The following is a 21,473-nucleotide window of genomic DNA, read 5'->3' as shown; positions in this document are numbered from 1 at the left end:
CCTGAAGAACCGTCGTGTCTGTTGTCTCGCCCATCACGCACACACACGCATTGTTTAAGATGGTTGAAAATATACTTGACAATCACGAAACGAGTTTATTCATGCAACAACAGCATGTTTTCCATTCTTTTGTGAAAGAGCAGGGAAACTAACGTGGAAAAAAATTACAATTATTTTGAGAGCTGCTGAAGGGCATTACATCTATGTTTCATGTCAGTTTATCCACTTTGAGTGGTTTACATTTGTGGCAGGACTTTAAATGACATCTGGCAGATGCAGGACGTGAATGGTGAAGAGCAGGTGGCCGTCAGACTGAACGGGGTCACCAAGTCTTTGGAGTCTGTCTTCATGAAGCCGGAATGCGCACTGTAGTTTTTATGTTTTTGGGTTTCCTTTTCGATGGTCAGTGGCACGGGGTTTCTGGAGATGAGATCAGAAGGGACCATGTGACAGTTTTCCGGCACATGGCCAGAATTCTGCACAAACGAAAAGTCATTCTGGATGGCTTCACGCTGACATAGAAACCCAAAGATAACCCGAGTCCGGCGATTCCCACACGTCCAAGTTCAACACTGAATGCACTGCATTAAAAAAAACAAAAAAAATAAATAAATAAATAAATAAAAGTATATTTACACCCTAAACCACTTAGTCTGCAATAGGTAGGGCAGTTTGATGGTGCTGAAAAAAATCCCCATATTGTTAGAGCTAGGAAACACGTCATAATAATTAATAATAATAATAATAAAAGTTTTTTGCCACCTAAAGTAAAAGTTTTGCTCCTATGTACGCTTTTGGGTGAGCAATCTGCTACACATATAGTGGATCCTAAGGTTAACAAAATGCTGAAGAGCGACCGATTGCACAAGTATAAACTTGTGTGATAGATAGATTGTTAATTTGTTACCATTGTATTCTAATTTGTACTGAACAAATTCACAGTGTGATCGACGGGATGTTTACGCAAATAACGGATCCATTGTTTACCAGAGTATTCGGGTAGATTGCAAAACATAAAAAAGTATGGCACTAACGAGAGACATGGATGCAAAAGTTTGATTAACTCAAAATCTTCTTCACATTTTGTTGCATTTTCTTCTGGTCACGCCCTCTGCTTTAATTATGCTGTTTCTTCATGCAGGAAACGGAATTCATTTAAATTTATGGTGATGAAAACGTGGCTTAATTATTCTTGTGTTGTAGGGCCGAGCAGAGAATAATCCAAAAACCCTGTCGAGGTGCCTTGCGCAATTACGCACAGATCAAACCCATGACGAAAATCAATATTCACCTAATCCCACCATGTTGCTTCATGTATCTTCCTGGTGCAATCCATGTTTTAAATGCATAAACGCAACACGTTAATGCGTTATTTCCCCTTTGTTTATCAAGTTTGAACACCACTCAGTGCTGATTCAATGCGACGTGGCCCGGGCTGGGCACGAGAGAAGCTTGCCATGACCTCTCAACCAGGACATAAGAATCAAAATAATGAAATCATCTGAAGGCAGTGTTGCGGTTAAACAACCCGCTGACCCTTTCCTGTTGGTCTTGTGGCCCCTCCCTGGTGCCCCCCCCTACAGACCCTCCAACCCCTTCCTGCAGTCAGTCCTTGCATGAATATGCATGAGCCCCCGTTGGCCTGGGATGGTCTGGATAGCTGAGGTGGTTTCCGTCAGGTTGTTTTGCTGGGGTCTGCTTCAGCCCAACAAATCCCAGAGAAAGGACTAAAACTTCACCTTTCCTGCTCGCGGGGAGACCATGGCTGGGGCCCCAAGCATCAAGGGGCCGTTTTTGGTGCTGCTTTTGCAGCTTGTCCTCATTTGCTCCTCTCAAGTAAGTCACCTCATTTCTCTCTGTCTTTGTTCTTTGTTCTCTTTATTGTGTTTGTACAATAATGTGACATAGATGCAGGTGAGGGGATGACAGCAAAAAAGATCTTTACACTTGTTGCAAGTGTTTTTTTTAAATTTACTATTATTTAATTGTCAGTCTGTCCAGGAAAAACTTTTCCTCATGCATTTTTTTTAATTTTTTTGTATAATTTTCTGATTTAACCCTCCCCATTTTGTAATCTTGTTTAAATTGTAGATTACTTTTGGATAAAGCTAATTGTTTGTATGTTTTTCCAGTGACCCTGAGAAGGTTTCATTGGTCAGAGCCATAGAAAAAGGAACTGCACCTGTTCTTATTTAGTCCTAGTTGTTGATGAAGATGTATATTATCATAAGAAAGGGCAGAGTCACTCGTGCTGCTTCCAGACATTCAGTATCTATATCTAGTTTATTTCACATTGATGTTCTTATCATTCCACACAGAGGAGCCAAGGATCTCCTGGCCCTCCTGGACCAGCAGGTGTCCCGGGAATTGACGGCATTGCTGTAAGAGCTTGTATCTCTGTAACATTTCCCAGATGCTTTACAAATACTCTGTTGTTTCCTCTGCATTAAACACAGAGCCTCTTTGTTTCAGGGAGACAGGGGAGACCAGGGTGAGGATGGTCCACAGGTGCGTTTATTTATTCGATGCATTGCATGGAGCATTGTATTACAAGACTTTTTGTGAAAGGGATTGTGTAAATCTCTGTTTTTAAGGGGCCCGATGGAGATGCAGGTAAAGCCGGGTCTTCAGGATTACCTGGGATTCCTGGAAACGATGTGAGTCCTCTGCATCCATATATTTAGAGTGTTCCATATTGTTGGCTGTGATGTGGTCAAAATGTATTTCTCAAACTTGCAAGGGGGTGGGGCCACAGGGAGCAAACCTCCCACACAGCATAGACATAAGTGACCAATGAAATTTCACAAAGAGGGTTTTGGAGAGAAGTGTGCAAAAAAATGTGAGGAATTTATCAAACAGGATGAACAGATCCACATTTCCTTTTCAACGAGGCAAACTGAGGGCAGAGTTTAATTAACTTTGACTCCTTTGAGACTGAAGGTGTGTTAGTAACACATCCAAACGTGATACTTTCTGATGACAGTTGGTGAATTTAGTTGAGTTTATTTCACTGAGTATTGCAACATGTGTTATTTCATGCTTGAGGATTTATCCCCTGTACAGAGAACCCGCCAGCACGGACTCTGTAAACAATGAAGCTTTGTGGATTGTCCACTCTTGGTGTGTCCCACTGAGAATCCTCAAAACGGTGTGGAATGACTTGTTTCGGCGTACTTCTCTCAGATGAGCTCCAGGAATGCTGCCCTTTGCTTGGTTTGCACTCTTAGACTTTTGCCCCCACTTCCCCGGCTGCCAACATTTTCTGTGTGCTTGTTAAGATGAACACACACTTGTTGGGTGTTATGATGACAGGCTCAGAAAAAAAAAAAAACCACTTTGAATTTCAATGTGGCTGATGGACGTGAGGCGGGAGCGCAGCGCACACACAATCACTTTAAGAGGAGCAAGCCTTCAGTCAAGTTAATCCCTTTTGTGAACTGATAGAAATCCTCTCATTCATGTATGATTGTGTTATGGCGACATGTGGAAATGGTTTTGTCTATTTGTAACAACACTGGTATGGACACAAATGTCTGCTGACTTGGGTGTTTATAAATCCCACATGATTCTTATTCTTCAAAATGAAATAAAAACATTTATGTCCTGGTTTTTTCAAGATTTGTTGTGATGTATTGTTTGGCTGGATGGCTTTTCTCTGCAGGGTTTGACCGGCCCCGTTGGAGATCCCGGGCCTGACGGTCCCCCCGGACAGAAAGTGAGTGACTAATGAGCCTTTGCTTCCCTGCTTCAGAGAACTGCCAGAGCAAATGGTGCCAAGCTGCTGTCCAGTCTTCTGGCATGGCAGCGAGAGCCGCAGTGCATAAACCAATTCTTCGTGACAAATGAGACTTAATCCTGCAAGTCTTCTCTGTAATCTCCGTGGGGCATGAAGCCCCAACATCAGTCCTCATTAGGCTAAACATTGCCGGGTCAAGTGTGCCCAGCGCAGTCATGTGATGAGCTGGAGGAATGTTAATTTGGACCTTCTGTGGACTCACAGCTCAATTCCACCTGAATGTAGTGTTTCATTCTATGTATCTGTTTGCTTCCATCTTGCAGGGTGAACCTGGAAAAGTTGGACCTCGTGGATCCGCTGTGAGTAGCGTTTCATTTCCAGTCCTGCCAGTTCACTGATCAGACAATTAACACCAATTTGAACTCAGAACGCCAACAAGCAGTTTTCATTCATCAATTTTTTAATATGCACATCACATTGAGATGTACTGCTCTTGTCTCTTCAGGGTGTCGGCCCAGATGGACCCCTTGTGAGTAATCTCTACAATCTATACGATTAAAACTGTACTGTAAATATTGATCTTCACTCAGAGTTTTGCTATTGATATTGTTTACTTGAAATTTGAACAGGGACCACCTGGGCCTGGAGGACTTCCGGGGGAAGTGGGAAAAGGCGGACCTCCTGTGAGTACAGACAGAAAAACAAACCTTTTAGCATAAAAGGTAACGTAGCATTAAAAATACACAGCTGGATCAAAATAATTGAAACAGTGGTGAGCTGCTAACGTCCAATAAGAGAACAGATGTGTTTATCTTCTGGTGTAATTGGCATCATTGCCATTTGTGTGTGATTTAATCTGTCTTTAATATGTCTTGATATGTAAACCACTGTATGCTGCAGTGTAAGGAAATTCTAAGAGTTCTGATGCATACCTAATACCTCCAAGAAATTTGCCAAATAAAACCGTTTGTGCACCAATTTTGTATGAAACTACACATGCATTGGACAAATTGAGCTTTCCTCAAAACACTAACATGCACAAATACAGTGCACTTCAGAATGAAAGAAATAAAAATTCAAACTACTTGATCTTAGCAACTTTATATTTTTTTTCTGTTTTTGGACAAAGAAGAAGCATTAAGAAAGTTTTATCTTATAAAGATTACATTCACTGTACACATAAGACTTTTATTCGACCTTGTCCTGGTCCTTGGCTACATCCTTCAGTATCACAAGCATTAAATTAATGTTTTGGACACTGGGAGGAAACTGCAGTACCTGGACAAAAATCACAAAGGGTCCCAAGCTCATGTCTTCAACAACCCAAAAGTCTAATAATTGGTGTGTTATAAATTGCTGTGAAAAAGGAAATGCAATCAGAATTTGTTGAGTGAGTAAGATTTAGTTTTTTTTGTGCTCATCAGAGCCTTCAGTTTCCTTGTGTATTGATTGATGCATTGGTGTCTTTCTCTGTTCAGGGCGCGATGGGAGTTAGAGGCCCTCAGGGACCTCGTGGACCGACAGGTCCCAGGGTAAGAGTCTAAGCTCTGATTGAACTTGGGCAGAATTGACAATTTATTAAATTTGATTTTAGGAAAAACAAACTACAAAAAAATATACTTCGGCTTGGATTGCTGCTCTTCTTTCAGTCATCCTAAGTTTTCTCCCTTACACTGATCCTGACATTGTCAACTTGTCTCGTCACTTCCAGGGAGCAGCCGGGATGCTCGGCAGTGCTGACCTGGTAAACAAATGTTTTCTGAATATGATCTGATTGATTTTTCCCCCTATAAAGGAATACACTGTAAGGCTCTTATTATTTCTTTTTTTTTTGTAGTGTCCAAACTCTTGTCCACCCGGAACCCCCGGCCATCCCGGCCTTCCCGGCATGAAGGTGATCAGAGGTCAGAGGTCAGAGTCCCACCAGTCTGTTTAAATGATACTGATTCTACTCTTACATTCTTTCCAGGGGCACAAAGGTGTAAAGGGGGAAGCGGGAGAACCTGGGAAACAAGGGCACAAGGTAAATTATGTAACATGTAGGAGAAAAATCTCAAAGATGGCGTGGGCTTTTAAATCCTAAAGCTGCATAAATAATGACTTGGAAACATGTAATCCTTCCCACAACATGTCACACATGTGTTTCATGAGAGGATTATGCATGACTTAAACTAAAAAAGACATTTCCAGCACCTTTGAGACAAGTATTATTCATGCTGCTCTATTTCAAGAGGAAATGATACAAGCCTGTGTGTAATTCCTCTGACTCCTTGTGATGCACAGAGGATGATTTATTCGAAATGATGTTGAAGCACAAACTACCCCTCTCCCTGTAATGTGTCTGCGCACTATATAAATGGAAATGAGTCTGGGCCCATCTCCCTTTATCATCCCACACCAGGATATGATTTAGTGTCACACTGCGCAGTGTCCCCAAGAATGATTTTCTCCTTCACAGAGAGTTTCATTTGAGGGACCTTTTGCATGCCTTTCATTCACAAATTCACCCACATGAAGATGTTTACAATGAACGGAAGAATAGCCTGATGTCATGCCGAGGTTGGAGCGAGTTTTTCTTTTTTTGTCTCATGTTGTCAAAAAGAAATATGAAAATGTGAAGTGTGTGTTACATTTGTGTGCATGACATCCTGCTGACGCACGGTGGTGAAACTGCTTCACTTTTGCCATTACTTGGAAAAAAATGTGCAGCATTGTACTTCACAGGACAGAAAGACGGGAAGATTTTTTTTTTTTTAAACATCAAAGAACAAGGAATTGAGAAATTCTTTTTGAAGAACCAAAACACAGAAGAGTCCTTGAAGTTCAATCAGACCCCTGGTAATGAAGCGGTATTAAAACAATGTTCATTTCCGTCTTTCACTGAACATCCAAACGACTGCCGACTTGCTTCTTTCTTTTCTGTATGATTCGATTAGCATTTCAACATTGCATCCTCACTTGCATATCTAGTTCTCATTTACGTTGTACATTTATTTTATTACTTTTTTTTTTTTTTAAACAAAATAGGAGTTGCTAAATGTTTCAAACACTATTTTCATGGACTGATGATGATGATGATGATGATGATGATGCTTTCAGGTTCAGGTTGTTTTCTGTTTATGCCAGGGACAAAGTATAAACAAATCCTTCATACTCTTTATTTTTCTGACTTCGCTCCTACACTTCAACGCCAATACCTGCACTCTTTACATTGTCCAAATGAAATATATATATATATTTATCATTTTACATTGATTTCACTGGTATGTATTTGGGAGATATTGTCTGTTTCCTTCATTGTGTGATTGTGTGATCACTGATTTTATTCTCTTAGTTGACATAGTATCACAAAAAACAACCTTTATTTGTATTTTTGGAGTTTACAAAGAGCATCGATCCATTGTTTTTACGAAGGCAACTCAGACAGGGCACTAGTCCGTCACAGGGAATCTGCTTTTACCTCCCATTTCTTCTCACTGTCTGTATTTGTACTCAAATTTTACAAGTTTTGTGTTTTCGGTACTTCTGCCTCATGGTCTTCCTTCACTCAGGGTGAGGAGGGAGACCAAGGAGTTCCAGGGGAAGTTGGCGCTCAGGGACCAACGGTGAGGAGCAGATCTGGTTATCTTTGAATTCTTCGAGGTTTCCTGCCGTGTTGGATCCACATTTTTCTTTATTGGATGATTTCGCTGTTTCAGGGCCCACAGGGAATCCGAGGAGCCACAGGAATGATGGGATCCAAGGGAGAGATGGTCAGTTTGTGATTCATTTTACATAAATCATCTCCTTTCTGAACACAGTCATTGTATGACACTGTAAATTATTTGTTCCATTAACTGATCGTTCTCTGAACAAACACCTTATAGGGAGCTCGAGGTCTTGATGGAGATCCAGGCCCTCAGGGTGTCGCAGGGGCTTTGGTAGGTTTATTTTTTAAACACAGCAGTTTTTCCAGCAAATATGTATTAATGTTGTTTATGATTCGATGTGGTTTTCGCTCAGGGGGATCCAGGTCAGAGGGGCGTGATGGGTGAACCTGGGCCTGGCGGTGAAGAGGTGAGGTGCAGCCATAACCCAAAGCAGTCACAGTTGTAACTACTGGATTGTTTGGAGTTGACATGTGAGTGTGTATCCCTGCTGTTCAGGGCGTTGAAGGGCCAAGAGGAATCACAGGTCTTCCAGGTCCAAAAGGAGAGGCTGTGAGTGTCTGAATCAATGATAATGAATAATCACATGACTGCATATTTATAGTTAAAAAATAAAAACTTATTAAACTTTCTTGGTTGTGTTACCAGGGCTTGCCAGGTGTAGATGGCCGCGAAGGCATTCCTGGCATGCCGGGATCAAAGGTGAAGCTTTCAGTGTTTTCATTCATATTAATAATTCACATTTCAAAACGGGAATGTCGTGAAAGGTTTAAAATACAAGTCTTTTCCGTTTCTCCTGTGAGAAAGAGAGCTTAACTTGATTTTTCCTCTGCCTGTCTCCCCGCAGGGAGGCATTGGGAAGGCAGGCGTTCCCGGAGAGGTTGGACTTCAGGGGCTTCCTGTGAGTACGACCTCTGACCCCCAGCCATCACAACTGACACTGATTGGATTGCACCTGAGTGCAGCTTAAAGCTCCACGAATCACACACCCACCGTGTCAACACTCCTCTGCTCCTCTGTACTGATGGAGCCAATGGTGATGCTGTAATTTAGTTTAAAATATTTGCTATATTCTGCACATGAATGTGCATGAAGTATTAGATAATCATTCCATAATATTAAGTAAATAGAATAAACAATAAGTGTAATAATTAATATATTTTACACTTTTTACACAGAAACATAAATTTTGTTATAGTTTCAGCTTACACATGAAAATGAAGTTATATTATATTGAAATATCACAGTATTTCATGTTATTGGGTGTTTTATCTAAAACAACTGAAATTTGGTTGGGATTTTTCCATTCATGTGTTATGAATGCAGAAATAAATGGCAAAACAAAGAACTTTTCAGTGCATGTTTTGTGACGTGCCTGTAGAGCCGTGAAATACTGATTATCGTCTCCTATAAAAAGCAATAAGTTGTGGGAGCAGCATTTGCTGCTGGTTGTCTATTTTCCAGTTTGTCTCATGAGAGGCGGTGATGAGGATCACTTGACGTGATCAGCGTGGTTGTGACGGCTTTGTTGCAGCTTATTTGGGTCGAGCAATTCTATTTTTACTAAGCTGGTCTTAGTCCTGCCGTCCATTCAGTGCTTCGGATTCCATTGTAGAGATGACACTTTGCTGCAGCGGTTTAATTTAGCTCCTTTCAGGAAATAAAGAGTGTTCTATTCAGCTGTGTGTTCTGTGTGATTTCAGGGTTTGCCAGGTGCACCTGGACCAAAAGGCTTGAGTGGCCCCAAGGTTTGTTTGTTTGATCGGTTGTTGAGTTCCCCTTGTTTCCAGAATTATTACTTTCCTTTTTCTGAAAGACACATTTGGTTGTTTTCCCTCAGGGAGATGTTGGAGAAGCAGGCCTCCCTGGAACAATAGGATCTGCTGGAAAACCTGTATGTATGAACAGAACCTGTTGGATCCTCTCCGCTGTGTCGCCGCGTCATTTAACCTTTAACCTTTAACCCCACAGGGTGAGCGCGGAGAACAGGGTGAGGTGGGGGCTGTTGGGCCCATCGGTGAACCTGTGAGTATTTTAAATTTTCTCTTTAAGTGTGAAGTTTAAACTGGTAAGCATGCCACCACTTTCTTATTACATCCTCCTCTGCCTCGCAGGGAGACGTGGGTGAGCAAGGTCCTTCAGGTCCAGCTGGCAAACCAGGTGCCCGGGTAAGTAATGAAAACATAGGAGGATGCGAGAATTAAAACGTCATTTATCTTGAATGGGGACAGAATGTGGCGCACATCCAAGAAACCTGCCTTATTAATCAAAACATGCGTAAAGAACTGTGATTACCTGCAGTGTTTTTTCATAAATCGAATGAAAGAAGCTGAAAGACGCCCGCCGGGGTCTGTGGTCCTGCCTGTTGTTTGGCTGGAATGTCTCAGAGAATAGACTCGGGGTAGATCTCACATGAGGTCTATTTTCACAGTAAGGGGAGAGCAGGCAGCGCAGTGAAAGGGCTCTCTGTTCTCCTGGCATTCCTCAGACGGTCTGTCAGCGATCAAAGGCTGAATGGCACCCGCAAACATGCCTGAGAGACGGACCAACACCGCAAGTTTTCTCAAAGTTTGATGACCGGGATAGTTTTCCAGATATATATTAATACACAATTTTATCATTTTAATTTACGGTTATTTGCCGTAGTTATTTGAGCAATCATGATGCTGTTGGCAGGTGTGGAGTTTTAAAAATCTTAAGTTCTTAAAGGCTCATGAAGACATGTTGCACTTGTTTTTACGTTTCCACACATCACATGTGCGTTTTCATTTGTTAAAGGGACCCAAAGGTGATCCGGGTCTTCCTGGCCTGCCAGGTCCTCCGGGCCTGCCCGGTGTCAAAGGAGAGAGGGTAGGAAAAGCGCAAATTTCCTTTTATTTCACATTTTCAGATTCAAGGCTATTGTTTAAAAAAATGAAAATGAGATTTATGCTAAAAAGCAAATAGTCCTTCAGCACCCTCTAGTGGAGATATCCTGTAAATATTATGAACGGCTGAATGAAGATGATGATTCATGGTTTTGTTCCTTACAGGGAGACCGAGGTGAAGCAGGACCCAAAGGAGAGCAGGTATGAAAGATACTAAACACTAACCCTCCCCTTATAGGAAAATGCTACAATTAAATAATAACAGGTGGGTTTCTTTACATAAATTATTTACAGACTGTGTTTTCATAGGGAACACAAGGTGATGAGGGAGATTCTGGAGACAAAGGAGATGTTGTAAGTGCTTACAACTGAGTATCAGATTTACTCATCTCAGTCTTATCAGCATGTTTACCTTCTCAATCCTCTGTATTTTATCCCCGGTTCTGTAGGGGGAGCCAGGAGAACCCGGAGCTAAAGGGGAGGTGAGTTCGTGGGTCTATTTCGAGGTTCTGCCCTTTTGAGGTGTTCATCTCGTCTTCGCTTTCTGCTCAGGTCGGGAACCCCGGGGAGCCGGGCAACAGAGGACCCGAGGGAGGCCGAGGCCAGCCTGGAGTGGAGGGCCCGCCGGGGTCACCCGGACCACGAGGCATGCAGGGAAACAGGGGCCCGCCGGGAGTCAGGGGCACCCAGGGTCCTGCGGTGAGTCCAAGAGGAGACACAGTGAGGCTGGAAATACAGAATGACAAGAAAGATAGTTTTTACAAACTGATTTCAGTTCATTAATGAAAGCGTCTGATTATTATATATTAACTAAGTTATTACTGATAACTTTTTGCTAGTTCCACCTAATACTGTAGAAGTTCCTTCCTAAACTACACAACATATGAAGACACTGAAGTGGAAGTTATTATTATTATTATTCCCTCTTTGCACATTGTGGTCTTTTATATTATCTTTTATTTTCATTTACGCACAAAATTAATCAGCTCCAAGCGTGTGAAAGCAGGGAGCATGTGTATGTTACCATCAGAAAGTAAGAATCATTGGATTTCCAGAGTCAAACAATCCTCATCCGTGGGTTTTGCCGCCCTGTGGCTCACAGTGGAAACACCAAATTCTCTTTAGATGATACTAAACCTTACACACCGATGATTCAGAGCTCAGTGTTTCCACATCACAGTCCTCAATTTACTTAGCTCACATGCACTTTGACACCACTGCAGATGGAAGCACAATTTTCACATCAAAACAGATCGAATCCCTGGAAGCCTTTTAACCTCGTTTCATTTTAGCGGTACACATCGTCCTCTTTCTGTTTAGGTTATAAATTCAAGCCATTTGCAATTTTCTCTGCCACAAAAGAACCGAGTAGTCATTCAGTCAAAGCAAAACAATGAAGCGGGAAGAAGTGCTCTTCTTCAATTAATCACAGGACTGTGGAGCCTTTATATAAATGTTTCACATGCTTTTGTGAAATCTTTAAGTCATGTTTTTCCTCGCAGGGTAAAGAGCCGAGTGATCAGCACATCAAACAAGTTTGCATGCGAGTCATGCAAGGTAAGGAAAGATGGGTCTTTGACCCCATTTATCACTCCCTTGTGTCTCATTTCATAACTTTAATATTTCCCAGAATGCCTCATTACACAGCCACACATAGAGCCGCCCCTCCAGTGTCTGACTGATCTGGCTGGAAGCGGCACGCTCTGAAGTTGAAAAAGGGAAGGTCTCATAACCAAAACATGAAATAAGCTTCAGCCTTTGTTTATGTGATGGATGAAAGATTCCTTCCCCCAGCTTTCGAAATCTTTCACTGAAGTCACAACCTCTGTTCTCTTTATTCTTTTGCTCTTATGTCTTCTCAACTCATCTCCTACACTCATGACTTTTTTATACCCGAGGTGTTGAAAAATTAATTTCACCTCCAGCAGACCTGCACTCCTCTGCTCCAAGCAAAGAGTCTGCCTGGAAAAAAAGGAAATCTTAGAGAAAAAAAAAAAAAAAAAAAACGAGCAGTCAAGCAGCTGCTGCATGAATTTTCATCAGGAGCCAGAAAACTGGAATCTTAAGTGCAAAATACCATGCAGCAAGGAGCCATGGGGGATTAATATTTGATCTGATTTGCCTTAGACATAAAGTTTCTCTCATTGATTGCTTGAAATAACGAATATTATCACCTTTTTTGCTCAATTTTCTGAGATTCTACGGGAAACCATTAAAAAAGCAGGAGCGGCTCAAGGGATGCCCTGACCACGTTTTTACCTCACTCCAATTCAGCGCTCGTAGTCCGATCGCTGTCGAACCGTCCAGTCTGAGAGAAACGCTTTGAGGATTCATTTATGGCATAATTTATTTCAGAATTCAGTTGGTGTCCTGGTGCTTGTTCCGTAGCTCGTTCTTTATCTTCTTTCCATTGTTCTCTAACAGAACAGCTGGCTCAGTTAGCAGCCAGTTTGAGGAGGCCAGAATCAGGCATCGCTGGTTTACCTGGGAAACCTGGACCTCCGGGGCCTCCGGGGCCTCCAGGAGATAATGGCTTCCCTGGGCAGGCGGGTACAAGAGGTCTTCCAGGGCTCAAAGGGCCCCCGGGGCAGATGGGAATAAAAGGACCCAAAGGTAACAGAAACACCCTCAGCGCTCGCTGTTTGTGGTGATGGAGGAGGATGAGTCTTCGTCATGTGATGCATGTTTCAGGTGAAATGGGAGACAGAGGATCCAGGGGACCCACAGCACGAGGACCCAAAGGTCAGCCCGGACCTCCTGGACTTCCTGGTGAGTTCCTGCTGCTCTATTTTGAATAATTATCTGTGGTTTGTCTGCAACGACGCAAACCTCTACTTTCAACCCAGTGATAACACGGTTATGTTCTGCCTTCGCAGGGGAGCCTGGCAAACCCGGCTACGGTCAGAGCGGGCGGGACGGGCAGAGGGGACCCCCCGGCGTGCCCGGACAGCCCGGCGTGCCCGGGCCTCCCGGTGCATCCGGTCTTAACGGTTACTGCGACCCGTCGGCCTGCAACCTCCAGGCAGGAGCCGCCCAGCAGTCCCTGGATGTGAAGGGACCTGCAGGGAACTAAGAGACACTTTGGCAGAGACAGAAAGACTGCTGGATTATCTCCCCTGAGCACACACACATTTCTCACACTGTCTTCCTGGGGGCTGTGGCTGGCAACGTGCCTTTGATACATTAACCCTTTTTCTCCAGTCAGCATGTTTCTTTTTGTGCCAGCCACATCTCCATCAGAAGGAGCCGGCCGCCTGGAGTCGTAAAAACACACAAAAACATTGTTTCTTTGAGTGCTGCAAAAAAAAAAAAAAAGTAGGTTTTTTCAGTGTCTTTTTCTATATGAGAGATGTTTGGGTATTTTCTGGACTGTGCTCATGTTTCTGAGATGAAAAGAAATGACCAGCGATGTTTTGTTGTATTTTTTTTTTTGCCCCACTCTCCTTCTACACCTTCCTGAATCTGCTTATTGTGCTAAATAATCATCCCAAGTCAATCGGGATCCCAGTCAGTTCCTCAATCCTCATGTCTCTGTGTGCTAACGTAGCAAAGATAAACCTGCTGAAATCCCTCTGTAAAACAGCACAGCTTTTCATGCCTTGCCGTTCCAAATAAAAAGGAGAGAGGATGAAAATGTCATCAAGTCACACTGACGCCAGTGTATGTTGTAAATCTGTAAAAAAAATGTTTGAAATGTGGTTAATTATATTTCCTACTAAAACCACCTGATGTGAGATTTTGCCTCCTTGTACAGAATGACAACAGATTACCGCTGTGCACATATGGAAATATATATTCAGGGTTGAGGGACAACCCTCAGTAATGGAAGAAATAAATTAAACTGTCACATGCAGTGTTTATTTATTCTGAATACTGACAACCTTTTGTTTGGATATTATATATATTTTATCAATTGTTCCACACAGGAATGTAAAGTAAATATAAAACGCGCTTTATATAACAGTGACACAATATGATCGCTGTTCTGCACTTTTTATCCCCAGCTCTTGATTTTCTTCCAGCACTGTTTTCACAGCTGGAGGTGTTCAAATTCTCATTTTCTTCTCTTCCCTATTGATGACTTGAAAAAGCAAAGCGGCAGAAAAGCCACCAAAAGGAAGAAGCCATGAGGATTTTTTTTTTTTTTTTAGTCCCGCGGTAGATACCCTAGTTATTCCAAATGTTCATTCTCTACTGGTTTCTTCGTCTTTGATTTGTTATTAACTTTACTGCATGACAAAGGCTTTTTAAATGCTACAAGTCTCATCTTTCTGTGAAGACCAAACAGCTTTGATAGTGTGGGGATTTCATTTAATAACAAAGCTTCTTAGAGGAGATATTTGTTGAGTTAACACAACCAAATCACAGAAAAGGACATGATTTAGATGGTGATTTTTCCATGAGGAGCTCGAGCCCAGAAGGGAGAGCTTATTGTTAATGGCTTTAGTGACCAAAGAAGTACTTTGGATTATTGTTATTATAACGTTAATTTAATTTTAAGGATGATTATAACAGTTTATTTGTTCCTGTATTGAAGTCACTTAACCTTCCTGTCTTATTCTTATCGGTTCTACACACACATTTTATCACTGCTTGTTGTTTTAAATACTTTTTTTTATTAGCTCATTCTATGAATATAGCAGTTTTTCAACTTTCATTCTCTGCTTTTGATCTTCTGAACTCATTGATCTGATTTCATGCCTCTTTGTGTCAAGTCTTAAAAATCATAATCTAAGGATGCATTAGTACATGACATGATGCTCACGATAGACTTACTGTAGCTCTTGTTTTCATATTAACTTTTAAAGAACATGCATCATTGTGTGACACTTTTTTTTTAAGTCACTTTCAGGTGGATTTCTCCTCAAGCTGAACTCTTATAGCCTCTGAAACATTTTGTGAAACCAAGCCGTGCTCGAGCAGAAACAACAATATAACGCAGGGGATAAAGCACAAAAGGACATTTATTGCACACGAGTAAGGCAGATGTCATTAATCATTGTAAATAAGAGATGCAGCAGAGAAAAGTGTACAACCTCTGAAAACCTGGTAACCACGCACACACTGAATCCATCGCATGGAGAAGAAGTCCTCCTCTTGTTTACCAGCAAGACAAATGATAACCAAAATGAATCAAAAAGCACTTCAACACAAGTGTCTTTTAGATACACACGAGGCTTTCAATTGCTTTAATAAAAGGCAACAGTTGTTTGTATGTGTTATATACTTTCTAACAACAGTGAATCATTTAGACATGTGGTAAACCAAGACTGAGGTAGATATTCAGCGAAACGGAGAAAAAAAGACTTTCAAAAACAAGCATGAAAGTCACCCAGCACAACGTGAGCTTATGAAGGAGCAGGGAGCAGTTTCAGTGAAAGCAGCAGGCAGACGTTTTTAATCCAAAAGGACCGTGCTGGGAGGCTGATCCATATTCCCCCTCATTACAGGCTTACCTACAAGATTAGATTATACGTGGCAACAAGATCAACTTACACTACGGTAAAAAAATGAGCACTTCTGAAATGTGTGAATGAATGAAAGTACTGTTATTGTTTTGAGAGGGTTTTTTTTTTTTTTTTTTAATTCCCCTGAATTTTCTAAAGGGTGTTTAAATCAAAAACAACTCCATCCTTTGAGTTCCCTTCCATCTGACACTTCCCATTTAGAGTAACTAGATTTCTTCTGGTGGTGATGAAAACTGGCTCCACATTTCCAGTGAAGTGAGCTGTGATATCAGCAGCCATTTCATGTCCTCCCTGCTTATCAGAGTGTTTAGCTAAACCGAAGATAAGCAATTCCAGCTAAATTCAATATATGGAGAGAGGCTCTCTCTCTCTCTCTCTCTCTCTCTCGCTCTCATCAGCGCACCCAGAAAGTTAGACGGCATTAGTTTGCGGACGACGTCTCATCTGAACCTCGTCAAGGTCAGAGTTATTGTCTCTGATGGGAACCCATTAAGCCAAATATGAAAATTAGTGTGATGAAAGGACAGAAGCCAGAAGAAGGAGGACACTTTATGTGGCCTATAAACCAAAAGAGAGACTGTTTGCCACTCACATTACGAGCAGCGATGAAATAAAGCGCACGTCCAGCAGGGGGCTCTTTCAACTCACAAATGAAGGCAGGAGCGTGCATCGATTCAATACCCATTTAAATTAGACCCACTCACACTGATCAAACTCTAGCAGAGAAATACAACAATATATATGGATATATATAAAGTATTCTGCAGCCTCTGAGTGAGATGTGAGGTATGATTTACATGTGTAAGAGGAGCATAATGAATATGAAATGAGACATGTAGTACAAAGGAAAAAAGCGTCAAAAAGATCTTAAAGGATGAAATACAGATAGAAGTGGGTTCTTGATGTCACAAAAAAAAAAAAAAAAATTCAGATACACCCACAGAACTTCTCAAACATTAATCACAGCAGGACTCAAAAGTAACATTACGCCTTTGAGTCAAACTCTCATTAAACAGACCTCAAAATGAATGCAGTATACACTCACTACAGGCCAATTATCCTCTTCTTTTGCAAACAAAAGTTTAATGTTTTGGTTATTTTATAAATGAGCAGACTGCTAGGCCTCAAACTTTTCAAACAATAAAATGAATTAATGAATAAATTCATGTCAAAAACTTTTGTCATGCAAATCTGCAGGGTTTGGAGATTGATACTTGATTTTTTTGTAGTTAATAAGATGTTAATTCTTCCATGTGCATGTCTGCTTAATCCATTAGGGAACCAAGACAGCACTTTTAGAGCAAATTGCCCTTTTACACCAGTATTTCTGGCGATTATGATGCATCGGTCAAAAGTTGCTGAAAACTTCAGCATCAAATTTGTGGAGTGTTCACACTGACCTTAAAAAGGAGATATATGTAACTGTTTCAGCAAGTCTGAAAGCTATGAAACATTTTTTCTAGCCTGTTTAGGTAAAGTTGACTCAACATGTTGAAACTTAAACCACAATTAAAAAAATTAAAAGAAGAAGAAAATTAAAACTGAAGTCACAAGACACCTCAAACCCAACGACACATAGAAAGACAGTCTTGGTCAGTGGGTGAAAAATCAGAATCCAGGCCATGACAAAGACGTTCAAGTAGATAACCATGTCTCACCAAAATAATCAAAATCTGAAAGTTGTAGCGTAGTAGTCCGATTTCCTTTGTGTTGCCAAGAAACAAAAATATACATATGAATCGGAGGAATCATCATACACAACACTATGTAAACAAGATAAGTTATTCATTAATAATTACAGACTCAAAGAAATCGTCACCATTTTGCTGTAATGGAGACAAATGAGAAAACCTTCATGAGTTGTCATGACAACCTGCTGATGAAATTACACTATCAGGTCCCTTAACAAGCCCCATCAGTCAGGAAATAATAAAAGAAACCCCACAACTGCGAATCTGCATAATAAATCAAAAGTGAAGGCAAAAGAACAGGTCACATCGTACTCACTGAATATTGACGTCATTTAAAGTACATTCTTTTTGTGTGGGGGAAAAAAAAAATCTGCACTAGATGTGTGTGTCATACAAATAGCTTTTAGATAAAACAATCAGAGAGTCGTTTGTGGGTTTTCTGTTACAAAAGCTTTGGCAAACTTCACTGAAGAGAGTTCAAGGAGGACACCTCTGTAAACCATGGGCGCTTTTAAAAATGATTATCTTATACAATATGTCATGAGGGTCAGTCAAAAAAAAAAGAAGAAAAACGCTTTCAGGATTGTTAATAACCCATAAATCGATGAGTTTTCTTGTCATGTTACTCAATATTCATGCTACATTTAGTACAACAGTAAGTACAATCTTTGAAATACATTCGAGAACACATTTAGAATAAATAACTTCTATATCAGACATGTTGGCTGCACTTTGGTTGCATAAGGAGTTCCCCAAAAATATCAAACTGTTTGTCACATTTACACATAAAATAAGTACATCCACTCAGGTAATCTCGTTCTAACACACGCGCACACGCACACGCACACGCACACGCATACACAAACAAGTATGAGATGTACCTCCTGTCAGCACAATGGCTTCTCTGAAAAACAACAGAAGAGTGCATAGACATGCCCGTTAAAGTAGCAAGCAAATAATTAAGATTGCGATTCAGACGGTGCTGAACTTAATGAAACAAAAAGTCATTTCATGGTTTTAAAAGACAAATGAGAATTGAAGAGGAATGCATAATATCACAGTAGGGGAAATTAAAAAAAAAAGAAATAACTTATAATGTTACAGTAAAAGTTTTTCAGCTGCACCCAAAACAAACCCAACAGCAATCCCAGAAAAAGAAAACAGCAACAAACCCCCCCCCCCCCAACATTATTCAAATGTTACTGTAAAGTGAGGATAAAGAGGTCAGATGTGAGTCTGTCCAATAAACACAGAGCTCAGGAAGCTGTCACATACGTAGGGTGAGGCTATCCTCTCTCTGCAGCTCAGAGCTGTGCGGGTATCTTCCAATCAGCCTGAACCGAGCAGGGTTCAGTAGGATGGAGGAAGACAGTCACTGGGGTCACACTTCCCAGGAGGTCCGCGGGGGCCTGGAAAGCCAGGAGGGCCCTCAGAGCTGAACCCAGGAGGACCTAAACACAGAGTGAGATATCATTAATTTCTGCAGCGGGATGCAGTTTCTCATCCTGCACACAGTTTTGGCACGAGCAACATGTTTCCTCATAATACCACTGACAGTCACAAATAGCTGAAAATCCTGGTTGTGAAAAGCTGCACATAGAAATATCTGTGCAGAACAGTGCAAAACTATATAGGCAAGAGTTAAAAAAAATAGTATTTTGCTTGTGTCCAGTGCCATCAAGAGTGCTTCTGATTGCCTCTAAATTTATTCTGCATCAGGGAACAACAACCCCAAACATGCAGCCAACGTCATGACGAATTATCTTCAGCATAAATAAGAACAAGGAGCCATGTAAGTGATGGTATGGCCCCCACAGAGCCTTCATCTCAACATCAAGGAGTCTGTCTGAGAGTACATGAAGAGAAAGAAAGATTTGATCCAGCCTACGTCCACAGAAAACACGAGCTCAGTTCTCCATGACGCCTGGAACAACAACCCTGCTGAGCTCCTTCAAAAACTGTGTGAAGAAGAAATTATGCTGTTTTCAAGTCAAAAGACTGCCACTCCAAAGACTCGTGTTCCTCCCCGTCCATACATTCACTTTGTATTCACTCGAATAAAACAAACATTAAAAAAACCCCACAGGTGGATCTGCAATTTCAAACTGTATCATCATGTAATGTAGTTCAAGTCTTTGGAATTTTGTTTCTTGCAGATTGATGAGAGACTGCCACTGAAGTATGCTCTTTTTATGTATGTAGGACTCAGGCCAATAAATCTATTTGCAAAAATGCTCCCCCAGATATACATGTGCAATTTTACTAATGACACTTAAGCATCCCTTCATTTTTTTAAGCCCACTCCCAATTTATTAGAACTGTATTTGTCAGAGAGTAAAGTCTCGGTTTGGTCTGATCACGTGTCTTTATCTCCAGGGTTTTCTGGGAGCCGTACGTTGGTGTATCGATGGTGTATCCTGCCCTAATCCACAGTCACCTGGGACCATCTCCAGCAGCCAGCCATCCTAAAGAGATGGATAAATGGGTAGTCTAGTGATGTTTGTTATGTTTTTATCTTGCCCAGTCATGTTCTGGTTCTGCTTCATGCTGCGGTTCAACTCCTTGCATTTCAGTTCTTGTTAATCTGGTCTGTCATCCAATTCTCACTCTGTCAGGCTCCATTAGCTTTGTTCCAGCCTTCACCCTTGTCTGTTCTCATCTAGTTTTTGACCCTCAATTGTTTGGAGCTTTTTGCCTTGCTTGATCTTTTGGACATAGTTGACTCAGTGACTGGCATTTGTCCATCAAATTCAGACTCCTGATGTTATCCATGTGTCATTGCGAACAAAGCAAGATTAAGAAATCCCTGGATCTGAATTTATGTGTATTTTGTGGAATTATGACTCTAATATGTTGCATCTAATCTCTGCAAAGGACTTTCCGAATACTGTAAAAGCGCTTGCGGTCAAGCAGACGCAGACCCCATTTATAATTTATAAATCCTTCAGTTTCGGTGTAAACACAGTAAAGGCGAGAAAATGAACACTTCCTCGCCAACATGATGAAGTCGCCCTCACAGAGGAGCCGGTAGTATCTCATGTTACTTAGCAACCACCTGCTGAAGTGGCAAAGCAGTCCCCTGATCTCGCAGACACAGTTCACACCACAAACACAACACCCGGTGGTGGCGCCTCATTTTGAATGGATGTTGATAAGATAACATAAAGGATTTTAACTCCACCGCCGTCCCGCCGCTCCAGTGTCCGTTACATGAGTTGACCGGTCACAGCTCAGGGGAGGCAGACCTCCTCTGCAGTTTTTAACAAAGGGAATCACAGGTACTGCCGCGGCTATGAAAGCAGGACTGGCGCTTTTCATCACTAACGCGTCCATCTGCTCCAGCCACACACACACACACACACACACACACACACACACACACAGCATCCACGACACGTTGTGCCGGCAAAAGTAGGAAAGGTGCACAAAATAACACTCATCCCGTAATGTTTGCTTTGCTTCTCAGACTGTGAAATGTGTGTGTTCAGGCAGCGAGTTTAAGTGCTCGCAGCTGCTATCTTGACTCTGCTAATGAGCAACAGCAGAGAAGAAATTCACTGCACGCAGGCATGACTTAGGCACGGCGCGATCGGGTCTCATTACCATCGGACACAAAGAGGGCAGTTTACAGCGAGCGGACACTATGATCACTTGACGCATAAATTACTTGTGCTTATATCAGCGAAGCCGGAGCCTGCCACTATTACGTTAATAGTAAAAACACAGTCATGCAACTTTTCCGCGAGTCATGCGTCCAGGTCTCCATGAGTCAAGAGCCACTGACTCTATGTACATGCAAAGTGTAAAAACTATCTTTTAACAAGACGATCAAATTGCAAAGGGAAAACTGGAGCAGTGTGCAGCTTCATTCATAACGGTTTCTTAAAGAAGTGACCACAGCTTGACGACAACCCTCCCCAACAGCACCGCGGGGTCTTCCAGCTTCCTTGAGAGGTGATGTATTTAAACAGCTGCTATTTATACACTCCAGAGGAGCGACAGCCAACTTCCATTTGCCCCAAACATGCATTATGCACACACACAGATCGGCTGACTGACTGCAG

The 21,473-nt window shown here is 41.7% G+C and overlaps 2 protein-coding genes across 2 annotated transcripts in view; one reads left to right on the top strand and one right to left on the bottom strand.

The window, feature by feature from the left end:
* Positions 1 to 1,744: 1,744 nt before the first annotated feature.
* col9a1b (collagen, type IX, alpha 1b) lies at positions 1,745 to 13,494 on the top strand. Its single transcript, XM_030106328.1, has 32 exons — positions 1,745 to 1,836; positions 2,319 to 2,381; positions 2,473 to 2,508; positions 2,595 to 2,657; positions 3,662 to 3,715; positions 4,060 to 4,095; positions 4,242 to 4,265; positions 4,366 to 4,419; positions 5,215 to 5,268; positions 5,448 to 5,480; positions 5,574 to 5,630; positions 5,706 to 5,759; positions 7,288 to 7,341; positions 7,435 to 7,488; positions 7,603 to 7,656; positions 7,739 to 7,792; positions 7,882 to 7,935; positions 8,032 to 8,085; positions 8,231 to 8,284; positions 9,087 to 9,131; positions 9,224 to 9,277; positions 9,355 to 9,408; positions 9,498 to 9,551; positions 10,162 to 10,233; positions 10,416 to 10,451; positions 10,560 to 10,604; positions 10,700 to 10,732; positions 10,803 to 10,949; positions 11,753 to 11,807; positions 12,675 to 12,863; positions 12,942 to 13,019; positions 13,127 to 13,494. Exons 1-32 carry the CDS (start codon positions 1,762 to 1,764, stop codon positions 13,321 to 13,323), a joined length of 2,040 nt encoding a protein of 679 aa, XP_029962188.1. The 5' UTR covers positions 1,745 to 1,761; the 3' UTR covers positions 13,324 to 13,494.
* A 5,265-nt stretch (positions 13,495 to 18,759) lies between these two features.
* LOC115399335 (collagen alpha-1(XIX) chain) overlaps positions 18,760 to 21,473 on the bottom strand; it is a 41,922-nt gene continuing 39,208 nt past the window's right edge. The window contains exon 34 of the mRNA XM_030106654.1: positions 18,760 to 18,860. Within this exon, the coding sequence (XP_029962514.1) occupies positions 18,760 to 18,860 (101 nt within the window). The remainder of the gene's footprint in view (positions 18,861 to 21,473) is intronic.

The sequence above is a fragment of the Salarias fasciatus genome, chromosome 13, assembly GCF_902148845.1.
Source record: "Salarias fasciatus chromosome 13, fSalaFa1.1, whole genome shotgun sequence".
In the NCBI taxonomy this organism is placed as follows: Eukaryota; Metazoa; Chordata; class Actinopteri; order Blenniiformes; family Blenniidae; genus Salarias; species Salarias fasciatus.
This window is presented reverse-complemented; position numbering and strand designations above follow the sequence as displayed.